Source organism: Lolium perenne, chromosome 5 (genome assembly GCF_019359855.2).
Source record: "Lolium perenne isolate Kyuss_39 chromosome 5, Kyuss_2.0, whole genome shotgun sequence".
NCBI classification, from domain to species: domain Eukaryota; kingdom Viridiplantae; phylum Streptophyta; class Magnoliopsida; order Poales; family Poaceae; genus Lolium; species Lolium perenne.
The window spans coordinates 174764845-174784578 of record NC_067248.2 but is presented as its reverse complement, the minus strand read 5'-3'; the positions used below and the strand labels follow the sequence as shown (position 1 = coordinate 174784578).

The 19734-nt window shown below is 42.4% G+C and overlaps 2 protein-coding genes across 2 annotated transcripts; one reads left to right on the top strand and one right to left on the bottom strand.

Moving 5' to 3' along the window:
• The first annotated feature begins 14766 nt into the window (after positions 1 to 14766).
• On the top strand, positions 14767 to 17305 carry LOC127300673 (ras-related protein RABA1f). Its single transcript, XM_051330825.1, has 2 exons — positions 14767 to 15227; positions 16527 to 17305. The coding sequence occupies exons 1-2, from the start codon at positions 15010 to 15012 to the stop codon at positions 16957 to 16959; spliced, it is 651 nt and encodes a 216-aa protein (XP_051186785.1). The 5' UTR covers positions 14767 to 15009; the 3' UTR covers positions 16960 to 17305.
• Positions 17306 to 18258: 953 nt separating this feature from the next.
• Positions 18259 to 19326, bottom strand: LOC127298013 (uncharacterized). The gene is made up of 2 exons (XM_051328018.2): positions 19064 to 19326; positions 18259 to 18968 (listed from the first exon to the last, which is right to left on the bottom strand). Exons 1-2 carry the CDS (start codon positions 19226 to 19228, stop codon positions 18420 to 18422), a joined length of 714 nt encoding a protein of 237 aa, XP_051183978.1. The 5' UTR covers positions 19229 to 19326; the 3' UTR covers positions 18259 to 18419.
• Positions 19327 to 19734: the final 408 nt, after the last annotated feature.

Below are 19734 nucleotides of genomic sequence, written 5' to 3'. Positions count from 1 at the left end.
CACGTGAAGGTTGATGGCGACGAGATGTAGTGCGGCACAACACCAGGGATTCCGGCGCCAACGTGGAACCTGCACAACACAAACCAAGTACTTTGCCCCAACGAAACAGCGAGGTTATCAATCTCACCGGCTTGCTGTAACAAAGGATTAGATGTATAGTGTGGAAGATGATTGTTTGCAGAAAACAGTAGAACAATTGCAGTAGATTGTATTTCAGTATAGAGAATTGGACCGGGGTCCACAGTTCACTAGAGGTGTCTCTCCCATAAGATAAATAGCATGTTGGGTGAACAAATTACAGTTGGGCAATTGACAAATAGAGAGGGCATGACCATGCACATACATATTATGATGAGTATAGTGAGATTTAATTGGGCATTACGACAAAGTACATAGACCGCTATCCAGCATGCATCTATGCCTAAAAAGTCCACCTTCAAAGTTATCATCCGAACCCCTTCCGTATTAAGTTGCTAACAACAGACAATTGCATTAAGTATTGCGCGTAATGTAATCAATAACTACATCCTCGGACATAGCATCAATGTTTTATCCCTAGTGGCAACAGCACATCCATAACCTTAGAGGTTTCTGTCACTCCCCCAGATTCAAGGAGACATGAACCCACTATCGAGCATAAATACTCCCTCTTGGAGTTAAGAGTAAAAACTTGGCCAGAGCCTCTACTAATAACGGAGAGCATGCAAGATCATAAACAACACATAGATATAAATTGATAATCAACATAACATGGTATTCTCTATTCATCGGATCCCAACAAACACAACATATAGAATTACAGATAGATGATCTTGATCATGTTCGGCAGCTCACAAGATCCGACAATTAAGCACAATGAGGAGAAGACAACCATCTAGCTACTGCTATGGACCCATAGTCCAGGGGTGAACTACTCACTCATCACTCCGGAGGCAACCATGGCGGCGTAGAGTCCTCCGGGAGATGATTCCCCTCTCCGGCAGGGTGCCGGAGGCGATCTCCTGAATCCCCCGAGATGGGATTGGCGGCGGCGGCGTCTCTGGAAGGTTTTCCGTATCGTGGCTCTCGGTACTGGGGGTTTCGCGACGAAGACTATTTGTAGGCGGAAGGGCAGGTCAGGGGGCCACACAGGGGGCCCAGGAGACAGGCCGGCGCGGCCAAGGGCTGGGCCGCGCCGCCCTACCTCCTGGCCACCTCGTGGCCCCACTTCGTTGACTCTTCGGTCTTCTGGAAGCTTCGTGTGAAAATAGGCCCCTGGGCGTTGATTTCGTCCAATTCCGAGAATATTTCCTTACTAGGATTTCTGAAACCAAAAACAGTAGAAAACAGCAACTGACTCTTCGGCATCTTGTTAATAGGTTAGTTCCAGAAAATGCATAAATATGACATAAAGTATGCATAAAATATGTAGATATCATCAATAATATGACATGGAACATAAGAAATTATCGATACGTCGGAGACGTATCAGTGAGTATTACACTAAGCAGGTATGATTCATCTCACAAAAGGAATCATTACAGTTGAATCAAGATGTGCATCAAATATTACAAATCTAGTAACTACAGACCATAAATCAGATGAGTAAGAACCCCAAAATCATCAATTTGTACAAGAAGTAGCAGACAGGGCAAATCAATCTACCCTATGAGCAAACCCTATGGTGAACAATAAGATCAAGAAAAACAGGGGATCGATCGGAATAGTAGAGTACCTCGCTGCAGTTGTCGGAGGCCTCCTCTTCGAACTCGTCGCACTCTCTGGGGCCATATAGCTCGCGGTACTGCTTGGAGTGGCGGTAGAACAGGTCATTCGGATCGAAACCCTGGTCATCTGCTTGTGCCGCGGGAGCGAGGATGTCTCCCTTGGCCTCATCAGCGATGGCGACCACGGCCGGTTGGGCGGAGTCCTCCACGGTCACGGCGCGGCGAAGAGCGGCCCAGTTCCGGAAGAAGATCCCGCCTCCGCGCCGTCGACTACTACCGGAGCATCGCCTTCGCCTCTGTCGACGTTGACGACCGCACTCGCCTCCGGCTCGTCTCCGCGAACATGCTTCATCTTCAGGATCTTCGGTGGAAGGGGAGGTCGGCGGTGCGCTGGTGGAGGTGCAAGCAGGGTTTTTCGCCAGAGATTGGGGAATAGAAGTTGCGGGTGGGAGAGACGATGGGGCCGATGGATATACAGTAGGTGCTGCCGTTTGGGTTCCTCTGTCTGACGCGTGCTTGTGAAAACGTGGATTCCTGCATGTAGTCAGTCCACTTTCCCATTACTTTGACATGGGTCCCACGCATGACGGATGGGCAGGCACATAATTTTCAGTATGGGTATTAAAAACTATAAAATATTTGAAATACGAATTAGTGATCACACATAGTGAAGGATATTTGTTTACAAAACTTTCCCACCTTTAACATGGAGTCTCCATACGAAGAAAGTAAGAAAGAAATAAAAAAAATGAATCGAGTATGTAAATTCTTTCAAATTTCTAAGAATTTCATACCATGATTAGGGCTGGAATTTTGAGTGTTTGGTCAAACCTAGGTTGACCTCATTGTACTAAGAGGTTGTCAAACTTTTTTCAAAGTGAAACTTCTGTTCTAGGGTAATGTGGTGATGCCAAATCAGACCAACACGTGCTCCCAATTTTCCCAATACCCTAAGATATACATGCTTCACAAGTGATGCCTCTTCTTGAGTTTAGGGGATGAAATTTTGAAAATTTTCAAACCAAACTGCCAAGATAGCATGCTAGCGTCATTACCCACATGTTGATGCACCCTTATGCCAAATTTCAGTCCATTTCAAGTTAGCTACCTCAAAAAATGGTCAAGAACTGCCCGTTCGAGGTAGACGGGCATAATCTTTCACTACGCACCTCACTTTTGTGAGTGCTTTGGTAGGGAAACAAATTTTTTTCTAGTTTGTTATTTTCCATGGAAAGTGTTAGCCACTCATTGGCCAATACACAAAGTTTGGAAAGATTTCAAAAAAATTTCAATTTTATACGAAATTTTGAGTGTTTGGTCAAACCTAGGTTGACCTCATTGCACTAAGAGGTTGTCAAACCTTTTTCGAAGTGAAACTTCTGTTGTAGGGTAATGTGGTGACGCCAAATGAGACCAGCACGTGCTCCCAATTTTCCCAATGCCGAAAATGCCCTCACTTGTGTAAATTCACATCAAACTACACCAAACCTCATGAAAAATTTAAATTTGAATTTTCCACATGAATGTCACAACATTTACTCAGTCCCACTAGTTACTGATGATTTTACATTGAATTTAGCATTTATTATGAGTTTTACTCGTTTTCTGTCATTTTTAATTAAAAAAAATAAACAAACACCTAAAATTGTCAGAAAAATCTGAAACTCCTCAGGCACACATACCTACCCTTCATGACCAGTCACAAAAATTTGCAGCTCAATCTGAGTCTTTGAAGTGCAGCTTGCTTGAAAAAGAGCCCTTCACCGACATGATCGATGTGGGTCCACACATGGATCGACCCAACCAACATGAGGTTTCACAAGTGTTTTCAGACAAAATCTCACATGTGTGAACAATAACATGTATATGTGGGATGTGTTCTCACATATACCTCACATGCAAAAGGTTTTACAACTTCCGGGGTCGACGATTCGACCGTTATGCCGAAAATGCCCTCACTTGTGTAAATTCACATCAAACTACACCAAACCTCATGAAAAAATTAAATTTGAATTTTCCACATGAATGTCACAACATTTACTCAGTCCCACTAGTTACTGATGATTTTACATTGAAGTTAGCATTTATTATGAGTTTTACTCGTTTTCTGTCATTTTTAATTAAAATATACATGTACAGTTCCATTTTGAGAGTAATATTTTGTTCTTTCACGGAAAAAACTTGTTCCCTCCAAATTGTAGTACGCCGGCTGCCAAAACGCCCAAATTTTTTGTTCCCTCCACTCCTCCCGCGCACCCCACCTATCAAATATTTCGCCCTCCCTTATATACGTCGTGCCTCTCCCGCATGATTTACGAGCATCTTAACTCCCCACCCCCCCGACCTCATCCTCTCGTGCTCACCCCGATCCGGTGTCTTCGCCGGACGTTCTTCCATCTCGCATCTATCTCCCCGGCTGGTGGTCGCCATGGCCGGCAGTCGTCGAAACGTCGGGGGGAAGGGAAATCGCGCACACACGCCGAAGAAGGCGCCCAGCTCGAAGAAACCCCGAGGTAAATCTGTCGGTGATCGGCTTGTTGTTGTGTTTTTCGGGTGGTTCGATCGAGAGATCGGTTTTACATGTCTACCTTGCCCGTTTGACCTATATCTAGATCTTGCATATTTGATAGATCCAATCCCGACATCATACGTCTAGGGTTTATCATTTTTATTGCAGAGACAATCATGCCATGCTATGCAATCTTTGCCATCCCGCTGCTGTACAATCTTTTGCGTAGACAATTGTTTGCCGAAACACTTAACTGAACTAATTCTAGCCGTTGCCGAAAACAGCCTTACGAGCTACAGTGAACAACGACATTGCTTCAGACTTTTATTCCTCAGTTTCAGAGGGAAGCAGAGTTTGATCTAGAACAATTGTTTGCTATTTTCTATGGATCTAGTTAGTTTGCACGTGTTTCCCAAATCAATGTGTCAATTAACTCTACATCTAGGAGGTTGATCAGGTCCAAAGGCTATCAACCAAACTACCAAACAATTGAGCCATATCTAGGTGATCACAAAACATACTTCCTTTTAAGTTCTTTTCTGATTCTAATTTTGTAACCTCAATGATGCTTTTGGTGCGCATGTGCGTTAGTAACTGAGACAAGGGATTAATCAGGTAGAAATGGTGCATCCTAATTACGACTTCAAACAAAAGTAGAGGGACTTGGCTGCATCCCATTGAAAATTATTTATTACGAGTAGATATCTAAAAGCACATGATGTCCCTTAGCCTGGCATATGCCCCCTCTTATGTTTTGTTCGCCGACATCATACGTAGACTCTTATGTTTTCAATCATTTGCTACTGTACAATATTTTGCAAAGACAATTATTTGCTGTTTTCTATGGAATTGGCCCCCTCTTATGTTTTGTTCACGGTCCGCTCTTCCGATTATTTCAGCGCAGACAGAAAACCCCGTCAAGCCGGCATATGAGCTTGTCAAGGAGAAACAAATGCAATAAAATATAGAACGCATGGAAAAAGTTTTGGCTGAAAGATTTGGACCTGGCCACAAAAATCAGCAGGAATTCTCTAGTTTTGCACGTTCATTAGTGTATGGTGGGATACAAATAGGAACTAGTAACAATCTAAAGGACACAGACTGCGAATAGAAGGAGGTCGAAGAGGACCCTTCGTACGAACCGAATCCAGAAGAGATATCTACTGCTGAAGATGATCTTCATTCAGATGAGGATCAGCGCACTGTCGGCAAAACTTCAGCTCAGGTCTGTGGAACTATGTCTGAACTATGATAGCAAATACGTACATGCTAAATGTTTCCTACTAATGTAGCCTCTACTTTGCTTGCAGATAGTTGCTTCTTCTGCAACAGTTGCACAGAAGAAGCGATCCAGACCTGAAGTTGCACCATCCAACATTGCAACAAGATCAATGGCAACAACTGAACCTGAAGCTGGGTCATCTGATGAGCCGACGGCCACTGCTGGTCAGAACACTGAAGGAGCACCCTCACCTAACCAGATCATGACATCTGGAGGTAGCAACTCATCTCCTGAGGACAATCAAATTGTAAACTTTCAGCCGCAAGGTATGAAAGTTTGTAAAAACTAAACACTCTACCGCATATTTTCATATAATATATAATCATTTCATATCTCTTATTTCAGAGACATTGACAACATCTGGCGGTAGTAAGAGAAAGAGAGGTGGACGCAGACCTACCATGGGCCATGGACTACATGAGTACACAAGAAGACATGGTGGCAATAAGATGCCAATTGAATTCTCTGCTGGTGTCAGGAGACCCAAGGATTATATCCAGTCAGCAAAGCTGAGCAGTGAGGTTGGTATTCACATCCGTGAGAAAATGCCGCTTGCAACACACTGGACACAGTACAAGAAAGATGAAACTCTCAAGCATGTCATTCCTCATGCTATAAGTACAGTAGCGGTGAGTCCTGTACAATCTTGGTTTAACCTAATTAGTATGCTACATGATCAACTATCTAAGAATCTACTGATTAATGCATCACTATTTTGCAGGGAAAGTTTAGTATGGACAAAAATGATGAGGTGGCTCAAGATGTGTGCACTGATATGCTGCAAGTTAGTATTCGGCAGTTCCGATATAGGCTTAAAAAGGAGTATTGGCCGAAAATTAAAAATCTCACACTGGAGCAAGCATATCTGAAGAAGCCAGATCATGTAGAAGAGAAAAGCTGGAAAGAACTGGTGAAGAGATGGTTTGATGAGAAGTACCAGGTACATAAACGTTATTCCTTTCAATAACAGCTACTGAATTCTTACATTTCTCTGATCTGGATAAATAAAATGCATGTACTGAACATAGGTAGTGTGTGTAAAAAATGGAAAGAACAGAGAAGCTGTGAAACAGTTCCATACCACTGGATCTCGAAGCTATGTTGCTCACTGGGAACTTATAGTAAGTGTTCTGAATTTCCCCATACAGTTCATACTTCTGTCATACACAGTGTACAATGGTAATGTGCATTCTACATTTTTTCAAGCAGAAGGCTAAGCAGCAGGAAGAAGAAACCTCTCCAATTGAATTTTTTAGAATCACACACACTAACAAGGATAACATTATGAGTGCTGAAGCAAAAAGTGCATATGTAAGAAATATTTCATATTAGCACAATATAATATAATCCAGTTTTGTATGTTGTCCATGCAATGATTGTAATCTTTATGCAGGATAAAATGGTGGCAAAAAAAACGGCGCCACACAATGAAGATGAACCTGATTTGACTGATTTGCAAATTGTTCAGCTAGTTCTGAGCGAGAAAAGCCCATCACCACCTGCAACAGCACATTCCTACCAAGATTGGGCGTCGCAACAAGCTCCAGGAAGTTTTCTGTCTCAGCTACATGCATCCGAGAGCTACAACAAAGACTGGCAGATCAAGAGCAGAACTCCATACAGGCAGCTGAAAGGTACCACAGTGAGATGCAAGCAAGACTGCAAGAACAAGATCAAAAATTTGAAGAGATCAGGAAGAAGCAGGAGGAAGAACTTTAAGCTCTGAAGAAAGCCCAAGAAGAAAAGACTCTGGCTTATGAAAAGAGGCAGAGAGAATTGGATGCCGTGCTTAATTTGCTCTTGAGGACATCCCAGCCACCATCCATGTCTGAATCCCAGGGCAACTGATCTATTGCACCATCGTCCTACAACATTATTAATCATAGGTCTTTTAATTTCTTTGTGTTCCAATTGTAATTTTTCTTATGAATCTTTCGGTCTGTGAGAGACATATATACTTCTTGTGCCACCATTTATGCATGATATTTATTGTCTATTTTTTCATATTTCGCCAGTTTTTTGTTTCCCAAATTTCGCAAATAATTCAAATGCTCTCAAATTTTGTCAAATTCAAAAGGTGACGGAAAATGTCACAACGTCACTATTAAATGAAACCACGTGGCACCAATTTCTGGTCCCACTTGTCAGAATTTGTGGGTCCCACCAGTCAGCATTATTGGGACCCATATGTCGGCAACAACCTGGTCCCACTTGTCTGAATTTTGTGGATCCCACCGGTCAGAATATTGAGGGTCCAGCTTGTCATAATATTTTGTGGGTCCCACCATGTCAGCGCCGTCGGACCATGTTGTCAGAAGCCAAATGGGACCCACATGTAAGGCCACGTATGCTTTTTTTGGACCAATCAGAAACTTCCCAAGATTTAGATATTGACGAAAGTTGCAATTTTTCGTGACAAACCTGTCTGTCAACAATCAACCTTCGATGTTGACGAATTTGCAGGTCGTCACCATCAAACATTTGACGTTGACGAAAAAATGCATACCGTCACCCCCGATATTTTATGACGGAGCTTCCTTGACGAACCCCATGACGATCAAATTTCGTCACCGCGAAGTAATCCTTGACGAAAACTGGCCTTCAAATGACGAAAGTGATTTGTCAAAAAAATGTTTTCCTTTGTAGTGACCTGTGGAGTCTGGTGATAGTGGTGATGGCGATTATCATTATTCCCCCGGTGAGTCAAATCGTGATCCGGCCATGGAGAAGAGCGCAGGAGACGCGGCCACAAGGGAGGCGGCTGGAACTGCCGTGGTTCTGCGCCGGAGAGGCAGATCGGCGTTGTTGTCTCGTCAAGGACCCGTTCACGGAACGACGGCCGGGGAAAGGGGGCTCTTCTACAAAGTATACTGCGGCGTATACTGCAACTATGGTTTCTGACCATAGTATTTGTGTTGACCAACAATGTATGAGGTACTTATTCCATTTTGTCATTCCATTTTCTTTGGTATTTTCAAAATGCCGATGATTAAAATGTTTGGTCACTCGTACACTCGGGGGTGGCGTAAGTGAGCCTGGTAAGATAGCACAAATATCAATCTCTTGTGCATCGGACTTGGTCTCACTTACGCCATCCCTGAATGTTAATATTTGTGTTGACCAACAATGTATGAGGCATTTATTCCATTTCTCTTGTGCATCGGACTTGTTAGTCTCACTTTCTTCCATTTTAATCATAGTAGGAACCGGATGAAGACCCCGATGCAAGCGAGCCTGGTGGGTAGAGAGGAGAGAGCAAAGGAGGAAAGACTACTTTGTATCTCGAAATTATGAAATTTGTATGAATTAAGAGTTGTATGCAAAACATTTGACAGTTGCCACTATATATGTATCTCGATCGGGCTCTAAGTACTGTGATGATGATGTATAATGTTGCTATGTTATATGTGTCCATATTATATCTGTCTATCTGTCTATATTATACCTGTATACTGTGTACAAAACCTATATAAAACCTGTATAATACACCAGGGAGCAAAAAATCGAGTATACCTGTACATTGTTCTGTGGCGCACCAAAATAGAATTCAGTGTCGCACCTATTTCTGTGGCGCAGCCGGATCGTATGCGCCACAGAACACCTTAATTCTGTGGCGCATGGTACAGTGCGCCACAAAAACCCTATTTTTGTGGCGAAGTTTCTGTGGCGCACCGCCCGTGCGCCACAGAATCATGTTTTCGTGCGCCACTGATGAAGCTTTTCCTACTAGTGTTGATGGACTCGAAAAAGTAGAATGGGAAGGCTTTAGAAGAAAAATGATTATGTTGAGTTACTATAGGTAAGAACACCACTATATATTACTATGGCATAATACTGTCATAAACTATAAAACGGGACAACCCATAGGGTCAGTGCCTAGTACGGAGCGCTATTATCTCCATCCAACATTTTTCAAGTGAGTTGGAACACAAAATAATGTAGCTGCTAAGGTTAAGAAGGGTTGAAACCAAACATATCTAGTAATCTAGATTATGTTGGGCAGTGTCAAGCTGATTGGAAAGAGCTCTAGATGTAAGCTGTATCTATCATTAGCTTTTGGGTGGCTCCTTGTTCCTACCATTAGCAGGGTGATAGGATGTAAAATGTAACACCATAGTTGATGCATTATCTAGAATTTCATAACTATTGATTTGGATAGAAAGCAAAGTCACTGTAACACATGGTTTCTTTGAAAACACTGACATGCAAGAGAATGTAGACAAAAAAGGAATAGTAAGCTACCAAATTAGTGGACGTAAACAAATAATAAATTATAGTAAAAGTTATCACATTCTAGGTTTAAGTGCTAGACATAAAGATAAAATAGATATATGCATTGCATTCATGCATGAAAAATCTGAAAAATTTCACGCTTTTGTTTAAACCTATCAAAGTGAATGAGATTTCTCTTACGTTTATGGAATTGATTTAGATCATCCACGTGAGTGCGATAAATTTCGGCATAATCTTTGCTGAATTCTTGCGTTTTGAGGGGAAAATTTTGAATTCAATTAAAATATGAATAAGATAAATTCAAATAAGAATTTGAATTGAAATTTGAATTCCAAATAATAATATAAAACACCATTTCAAATATTGTTCCACCGTTTGTAAGTATAATAAGATTGTCCCATACATGATCTAGTTGTCCCTAATGTTGCCTAAGAAAGTATTCCTCCCTCAAATCACCCTCTGGGTACTAGGACAAATTTCTAATTCTCTAGCTTTAGCTAGTAACCCCTAATAAAACTAGGAGCTCATAACCTAACTATAGAAAGATAGGATAACAAGATACATGATAGAAAGCCAACAAGTAAAACCAATCAAGTAAAATGTCGAGGCACTCATTTTGCACGAGCAACTGCACATATTTATTCCAATCCATGACAATAATAAGATGATGAATGAACCATCTAAATCCAGAAATCAAAGCATTATAAGCATACCCACAAGCTCACAAGGAGAGCTTTGTTGGTCTTATTCATGTCAAGGATACAACCTCTTCCTACCTTAAGTCTTCAATTGATTCTTTGTTTACAACATATAAGTTCAGCTTCAAGCAAGTCAGAGGCCAAGGTTATGATGGTGCTAGTAACATGCAAGGTGAAATCAATGGCTTCAAATTATTGATCTTGAGAGAAAGTAGCATAGCCTACTATGTCCATTGTTTTTCTCAACAATTTCAGTTAGTTGTTGTGGCTGTAGTAAGGAATCACCGAGGTGTTAATAATTTCTTTGGAATGATTTTTACCTTGTTGAATGTGGTTGGTGGATCAGCTAAACGGAGGGGAATGATTCGAGAAATTAATCTCGATGAAGTGAGCAAGGCCTTAGGTTGTGGGCAGCTTGAAACCCGAAAAGGATTAAACCAAGAGCAATGCCTTAAAAGGCCAAGATACACTGGTTGGAGCTCTATTTTTTAAGATATGGGAGCAGCGCCCTGACCTCCGCATCAATCGATGCACACAACCATTTATTGATAATTGTCGCCAAAAAGTGCTTAATACATAATAAGTGTCTGCTATTGTTGAAACCAAAAGAAGAAGGAAAGGTAGATGGAAAGTACACAAAAACTATCCATCTAGAATTCTGCTAATATGCCGCCATCCAGTAGCCTGAAAATAGCAGACCTGAATGACCTCCAGCAGATGGTTGCACCCAGTAGCCATAGTACCCCGCTGGTCCTCCAGAAGCATATACACCTATAGTTGTATCCAATGCGCGGCACGAAGAATAACCATCAAAAAATTGGTTCCCTTTTGTTTGTTAAAGATAATATCATTCCGGCAAGTCCAAATAGACCAACAAATTGTCGAATTACCAATTCGAATATGGGATTTATCATTTTTCTTCACTCCCTTTAGCCAATTATCAAACATATTAGTCACATTAGAGGGAGGTGAAATGTTATATGTAAAATATATCATCCGCCAATTTTTTTTGCAAAGGGACAATGAAGAAACATGTGATCAACATTTTCAATGTTGCTACAGAAACAACATTTTTTACATCCCGACCATTTTCTCTTCGCCAACTTATCCTTAGTAAGCAACACTTTATTACTGAGAAACAACATGAATTTTTTAATTTTAAGAGAAATTTTAATCTTCCAAAGATATTTCAGAAAGAATCTAGTGTGGCCATTCATAAGATCAAGGTACATAGATTTAACGGAGAATAAACCAGATTCATTTAAATTCCAAACAAATTTTTCGGGTTCATTAGAAAGATGAATAGACATAAGCCGCTGACAAAGGTGTAACCATAAATTTTATTTGTATAATCATTGAACATTCTCCTGAAACCAATATTCGGAGGATGTTGTGCCAATACCGTAGAAATCAACATATTTTTCCGTTGGACAATATTATATAACGACGGATATTTGAGAGATAGAGGAGAATCCCACCACGTGGCCTCCCAAAAACGCACCCCGTCCCATTGCCGATCTTGAAAGTACCTCTCTTAAAAAACTCCAGTTTAACCCGCATAAGTCCCTTCCAAAAAAGGTGAATCAGTGGGTTTGGACTCAACATGAGCCAATGTTTTATTTTCGATATATTTATTATGCAGTAATTGTTGCCACATCCCCTCTTCATGTAAAAGTTTGAAAAGCCATTTAATTAACAAACACAAGGTTTTCAACTCAAGAACCTCAATTCCCAGGCCACCTTGGTCTTTTGGCCGACACACTATATTCCACCTATATTTCTTCCTGCCGTCATCCTCTTTCCAAAAAAAAGCGAGAGCGATAATAATCAAGTCTCTTTCTCACCCCTTTAGGAATTTCAAGGAATGATAACATAAACATGGGTAAGCTCGTAAGAAAAGAGTTTACGAGCACAAGATGATCGACATAAGACAACATCTTTCCTTTCCGGCATCCTAATTTTGAGGCTAAACGGTTTTTCACCGGATTCCATTCAGAATTACGAAGCCTCCGATGGTGGATAGGAGTCCCAAGATACCGGAAAGGTAGAGTTCCAGATGTACATCCAAAGGTGATCTTATATTGATGTTCCATTTCTGTAGCTTTACCAAAGCAAGACAACTCACTGTTAATCTTAAGACCAAATAATTGCTAAAAAAATGCACAGAATGAGTTTCATATTTACGGCCTTAGCTAAATCGTGTTCCATAAAAAGGATGGTATCATCGGCGTACTGCAATACTGATACCCCACCCTCGACTAAATGTGGAATAAGACTTCCAACTTGACCCTCCTCTTTGGCCCGAGCTATCAAAATGGCCATCATATCCGCAACAATATTAAAGAGAATAGCTGATAACGGGTCTCCTTGTCTTAATCCCTTACGAGTCTGAAAATTATGGCCAATATCATCGTTAACCTTAATTCCCACACTTTCCCTTTCAACAAAACTTCTAATACGATCGCAACAAATCTTATCAAACCCCTTCATCCGATGTACCTGCTGGAGGAAAGGTCACTTCACCTTATCATATGTCTTTTCAAAATCAATTTTAAAAAGGAGTCCATCCAACTTCTTACTATGTAACCCATGGAGAAAACACTTAAAAGCTTGATCGACTGGTTCCCAAGAATTGTCGAAGTGTTAAAATTTGTGTAAGAGGAGGACACAGACATAACAAATAGAGATCAAGCATTGGGCTTTTTACTGTACTTTCAGTCATCTGATTTTGTGTTCTATTTGCAGCTCATGTTGACTATTTTTATAGTAACAAACATCTTGTCACAATCACTCGAGTGTAAATCAAGACATAGTGAATGAAATGAAATCCTGCAATCAACAAGAAGCCATTTAGTTCATCTTAGAGGACACGAATGAGGACCTCTCCTTGATGAAGTGTTTGCATTTTGTGATAAATGTGATCGTAAAAGTTGGAAATGGAAGAAACCTATGTTAACCCAAAGAACAAATGATAAAGAACTAAAATTACCAACAAACACCATTTTCAGGTGGATTGTTTCAATGACGTTTTTGATTGGCTAGTTTTCAAGAGCTTGATGGTCGCTTCAATGACACAACTTCTAGCATGCTTGTTTGGTCCACATCTTTAAGTCCAAGAGACTCATTCCATGATTTTAATTCGGAGAATTCAATGAGTTCGGAAAAACTCTACGATTCTTCAATATACAAATAGTTGTTGGGCTTTCCCATATATTGGTTAAAACAAGAAAATATTTATACCATCCTTTCGTTTACCAGCTATCGAAGCGTGTACTAGTATTGCCTGTTGCCACTGCCACAGTTGAGAGATGTTTTTTGGCAATGACGATTGTGAAAATATATTCGCGCAATTGCCTCAATGATGGTATTTTGAGGGATAACCTTATTTGCTATGTGGAGAAAGAAGAAATGAAAAAAGTCACTAATGATCCCGTCGTTGACCGCTTCATGAAATTGACAGGTCTAAAATGTAACACATCCACACTTGGGTAAATTAATTTTCTCAGTGTATATGTACTACCTAGAGTTCTTGCTGAAGTTTTTCCATATTCGTTCTCTCTATAGGTTATTGGGGCATATGGTATTTTTGTGTGTGAAGGAAGCCATGCTGGTAGCACCATATTTTCTTAGTCAATGTTAACTTTATTTTCCCATTTTACCCTAGTTAACAAATATTATCGAATGTCAATGGATTCTCCATTTTATTGGTATTAATTGCTTGCCAGTTTCTGTCTCTATTTTAATACAATTTCGTTGACTTGTTCTTCATGTGAAGTGTATGTGGTCAAGTTGTTGCCTACTTCACAATTTAGTGCACTATTGGTTAGATTTTGTTTTGCGTTGTCTTGGAAAGGTTGTGCACCCTGCACCATTTTCCTGTAACTCCACCGCTGGAGGTGCCGGAGAGTGAGTGGAGAGGTAGATCAACGATGGGAAATGAAGAGGGAAAATTTCTGTCCCCCCAAAACTTTACGAGGTTACGAGATATGATCTGCGTGAGTTTTCCAATAACAAATGAAAACGAGCGACTTATTTACATTTCCGATACATTTACGGGATGTGCTCTTACGGACAGGAGTGGTATCATCATTGTCGACAGTCGACACAGAAACAACACCACCGTGCTCGCCTGCATGATCCCACTGCCCAGGCATGGACGATGGAATCATATATCTGAAACAAGACGAGGAGGATTCATGTGCAGTGGTGGAACATCCTCATGTGTTGGTTAGAGAAAAACAGCAGCAAAACGGCCGTCGGCCAGCGAGGGAGGCAACAACAAGGTGAAGACGAAGAAAGGGCAGCGCGGCGCGCACCCGTGTCCTGTTTGAGTTTGTGTGTTTTCTATTTTGCGTGCGCTCCCTCTCCTCAACGTTCTCCCCACCTCTCCTCCTCCACCCTGCCGCGCTGCCCTCTCTTATACGCCACCCACCGCGCGCGCCTCCCCCTCGGCCTCTCCCACCGCCGCGGCCCGGAACAAGCGCTGCTGCTGCTGCGGCCTCCCCTCCCCACCCCACCCGCCTCCCGCCAGGAACGAAGGCGGTCGTCGCCGGTTGGTTCCGGTAGGGCCGGGGGAACACCATGGCCTACAGGGCGGAGGACGACTACGACTACCTCTTCAAGGTCGTGCTCATCGGCGACTCCGGGGTCGGCAAATCCAACCTCCTCTCCCGCTTCACGCGCAACGAGTTCAGCCTCGAGTCCAAGTCCACCATCGGGGTCGAGTTCGCCACCAGGAGCATCAGGGTCGACGACAAGGTCGTCAAGGCGCAGATCTGGGACACCGCGGGACAGGAGAGGTAACTAACGCCTTTGCTCTTGCTCTCCATCGCTTCTTTTCCTTTCCGCTTTCACCGTCGTAATGTTTGTTGCGCCTCGTCCAAAACAAACCCATGTTCTGTTTCGTACTATAGCTTTGCCGTTTCTTCAGGAAATTCAGTCGGTTTAGGCAGGGCCAGGTGGCTGTTTTTTTTTTTTTTTTTTTTGACATAAATGTACAGAGACGATAATTAATGGCTTGCTGTAGTTCGTAGGTGGATATTGTTCTAGGATAATCACGGTTAACGGCGTATGATTTCAAGAACGTCAGTATTCCATGTTTGCTTGTTTCCATCAATTCTAGGCCGGCCGGCTGGCTGGCGGATTTTTTGTTGTTTCACGGTTATCCTTGTTTTCATCACATTCGGTAGAAACAGGGAAAAGGTGATCTTCCTTATGCATCTTGTTCTGTACAATCCTAGATTTTCATTGACCCAGAATGTTAAAGCACTTTATATTCCCTTGATTCATACTCTAATTCCATCCAAACCATCGCTATCATCAAATTCCCTGTGAAACTTGGAGCAAGTGTTTGTTTATTCTGTCATATTTGACAATCATGTATAGATATGTGGGCTGGTGTTACTTAAATCCTATCCCTTCACCTGGCATTGTATTTAAAAACTGCTATAGTACAATCTGCAATATCTGTAAGAGGCATGTAATCACCTTGTGCTTGCAAATCTGGCTCTAAATAAACGCCACTTGTCCGCTGACCAGCTGTACATCAAGTACAACCTCTCTTCCCAAATATGAGCCGTTTTGAGGGTACAAATTGCACTCCCAAAACGTCTTATATTTAGGAACGAAGGGATCCCTAATTGTTTTTTTCTTCGACAAAACACAACGGTATTTTTGCGTTTCATTTCATTCAAAAGATAGGGTTTGGTACACGCCTCCTAGGAGGTTCAGTTCGTTGCAGATTAAAAATAAACTAGTGCACGTCCCAGGTCATCAATTTCCCTAATTGTTGTCTAAACAGCGTGCTTCTGCTAAGAATATTCCTCTCTTCATGCACAGATTATTCAGTTGATGTTTGCAGGATTAATCTTTTATAATTTTCCTGACAAATTAGTTGCACTTGATATGGCACACAAGGCCACATGTGTTTGACAATCTGCTGTAGAGATTTTACTGAGCATGTTCTGTATGACATAATGTAGCTTACTCAATCAGTTCCCTGTCTATCACTAGTTTCAACAGCACAATACGTACATCAGTTCTCAATATTTTAGATGCTCCAGCATGGACTTAACGTGTGCTCTTTTCTTCCCCTGTAGATATCGTGCAATTACAAGTGCGTACTATCGAGGGGCTGTCGGCGCACTTGTCGTGTATGATGTGACACGCCATGTGACCTTTGAGAATGTGGAGAGGTGGTTGAAGGAGCTCCGGGATCACACAGATGCAAACATTGTTATCATGCTTGTCGGCAACAAGGCTGATTTGCGCCACCTTAGGGCTGTATCAGTGGAGGATGCCAAGGCCTTCGCTGAGAGGGAAAGCACCTACTTTATGGAAACATCTGCGTTGGAGGCCATGAATGTTGAGAACGCCTTCACTGAGGTTCTAACTCAGATCTATCGTGTGGTCAGTAAGAAGGCCCTCGACATAGGTGATGACCCTGCTGCTCCGCCAAGAGGGCAAACCATCAATGTCGGTGGCAAGGATGATGTCTCTGCTGTGAAGAAGGCAGGGTGCTGTTCATCCTAAATTCGTTTTGCTCGTGAAGAGGGACCATATGCTCACCTGATTATACGATGGGAACTTCAAGTATGACTTCATTTTTGCCACCTAACCTTGATGTTTGTGAGAAGATTATATTGGTGCACCAAGAAATTCATTTAGATATCAAGATTTAACCCCAGATTGGGAAGGTTGTATACTATATAGCCCTCAGAGATGGTACTGTATCTTCTGTATCACAATAGGTTATGTTCTACTTGGTAAATGTCATCTGTAACTGGTAGCCAGTATGAGGTTTACATGGTTATACCGTTATATTGTGTATTTTCCCCAGATGTACAGAAATTGCGTTAAAGATCCATGTTTCTTATCACCTTATATGTTCTCATATGCTACCATTTTAGGTCTGTAGTATTGATTATGCTGCTTCTTTAGGCTGCATTTGGCAGTGTGGTGGCTCTTTAGAAGTACTTATATTGTTCTTTCTGAACATTATAGTTAGCTGAAATGCTCTTATTTACACGTGACATCAAAACATTAATTATCTTAAATAGCAAACTGAACATGAGATGACCCCATTTCATGTATTTTGCTTTCCCGCTGGGTATTGTGTACTGTTTTTACTAGCATCATATTTGCTTGTCTGTGTTTGCAAACTACTTAGATGGAAGGTTTCCAAAACGAGCTAGATTTTTTGTTCGCAGCTGTGATACAATTTTACATATCTCAGCCTTACAGAATTGCTACAGCTTGTGACTAAAGATTTATTTTTGACCCATTCGTACATTTTCCTTGGACTATTTATTATCGCTACCTCCATTATTTCAATGATTTATTGTGTTGAGTAATGCTAATATAACCAAGATGATACTCTCTCCGATCCATAATAAGTTTCGGAACTTCAGTTCAGTTTAGTCCAAATTTAAACTAAATTCCCGACACTGATTATGGATTGGAGGGAGTAGCACTTTTTTTAAGTGGGTGTTGTTGGGTGGGATGGATACGTTGATGAGGGCTATCTGTGACTGTAAAATTCGGAACAGTGAAATGTAGTGACCCGTCACAGCATGACCAACCTAACTGAACTGTTTCAACAAATTTTCTGAACATTTAAATTGTTTGGGAATGATTTTTGTACCATGATCGTACTGAGGTAATGAGGTTGTCTGTAGCCTAGTTCCATTCTTTGCACTCCCTTGCGTTTTCGTCTTATGGAAGCAATACTTTGACACTGGAAAAATTCGAAGTGTCAGTTTTTTGTTCTGAAGTTTACATGATCTTGATTTTGACTCTGAAAACTACCTCTTCCATTAACTGATGAAAAACATAGATTTGTGAAGCATCAAGAAATATATCCATTTATTTTTCTACAATCCAGAAATTTGCCAAGATAGCTCAGCACTCATTTTACTAAGAAAAAATATACTGTATATTTCAACATCATGCACGAGCAATTGTCTCCACTGTCAATTGGGATAGCACGCCGGCTAAAACAGCGCGCCGAGGCTCTGGCTTCGCTCGCGGGCAGCCCTCGATCTGGCCGTGGACCGAGGCAGGTATTGGTGGTGGTGCGGCGGCATGGAGCTGGTGTCGAGCAGGCACAGCACGGCGACGGTGAGGACGGAGCAGGCGAGCATGGCCACGGGGCCGAAGACCCACATGAGCAGCGCCGTGGCGAAGTAGAGCGCCCGGAGGCCCAGCGCCCAGAAGTTGCCGCCCCGGATCACCGCGCGCTGCGCGTGGCTCGCCGGAGGCGCGTCCGGCCCGCCCTGCAGCGCGCTCATCAGGAAGCTCGCGTGCACGTAGTGCCCCGCCGACTGGATGAAGCAGGTGAAGGAGGCCAGGAAGCAGAGAAGCAGCGCCGTGAACTTCACCGCCGCCGTGCTCGTGAGCGCCGCCACGGGAGCACTGCTGCTGCTCACCCACGCGCCGATCAGCGACCCCAGCGCGATGCACAGGGACGCCAGCGTCGTGGACGCCGAGATGTTGTCGGAGATCACGCTCAGCGCCAGGGCCGTCTCCTCCGGCGCCGTCGCCTGCATGATCGAAAACGCGATCAGACACAAGAACCAGCGATTACCGCCATGCGTAAACTGAAGAGAAGAAACAGGAACTGATCAGTAACAAGCACCTGCGCCATGCGCTGGACCCAGGCGAGCTTGTTGTGGTTCTCGTAGCCGATGGCCGTGGTGTGCGGATGGCGAAGGATCCGGTAGAGGAGGAGGAGGTGGTAGCCGACCATGATCGCAAGCCCGCAAGGGACCAGCACCAAGTCCATGGATACCTTGCTGATCATCTTCGTCGACAGGCTGTGCACTTGCTCTCCTCTGTTGTATTGTGTTCCTTTTCAGCTTGCACATTTCTCTTTTTGATAGTGTGCAAATCTTGGTATGGTGATGGCATGGGATTTGCTTAAGTTTGTGTGTGATCCCTGCCAAACTGTTTCACTAATGAGCGTTCGTTTTCAGTTCAATAGTTGCTTGCGGATTTCCGACTAATAATGAACCGGTTGCTGCTTTGGTTGCAAGAATGGGCAGACGCAACATCGTCTTTTATTTGTTTTTTTCCTTCTTCAGAAATATTGGTTGCTTCGAGGAAATGCCCTGTGAATAACTTCAGAAATATTGGTCATCCTTTTTTGATATTTGTAACAAGAAACAATCAAAGTTATATACGCGGCTTGCACACAGATGTGCCGCGTTTGCTTGCACTCAACTACTCAAGGACTCCATGACATTACAAGAAACGATCAGTTCTTCAGGAAAATGAGTAGATCCTCAAGCCAAGTCCAACAACAATGTG

What these genes read in the sequence shown, in the direction of transcription:
- LOC127300673 (XM_051330825.1), top strand. Translation starts at nt 15,010, where the DNA reads ATGGCCTACAGGGCGGAGGACGACTACGACTACCTCTTCAAGGTCGTG. An exon ending in GACACCGCGGGACAGGAGAG is followed by an intron (nt 15,228 to 16,526) that starts GTAACTAACGCC and finishes CTTCCCCTGTAG; the next exon opens with ATATCGTGCAATTACAAGTG.
- LOC127298013 (XM_051328018.2), bottom strand. Translation starts at nt 19,228, where the DNA reads ATGATCAGCAAGGTATCCATGGACTTGGTGCTGGTCCCTTGCGGGCTT. An exon ending in GGGTCCAGCGCATGGCGCAG is followed by an intron (nt 18,969 to 19,063) that starts GTGCTTGTTACT and finishes TCGATCATGCAG; the next exon opens with GCGACGGCGCCGGAGGAGAC.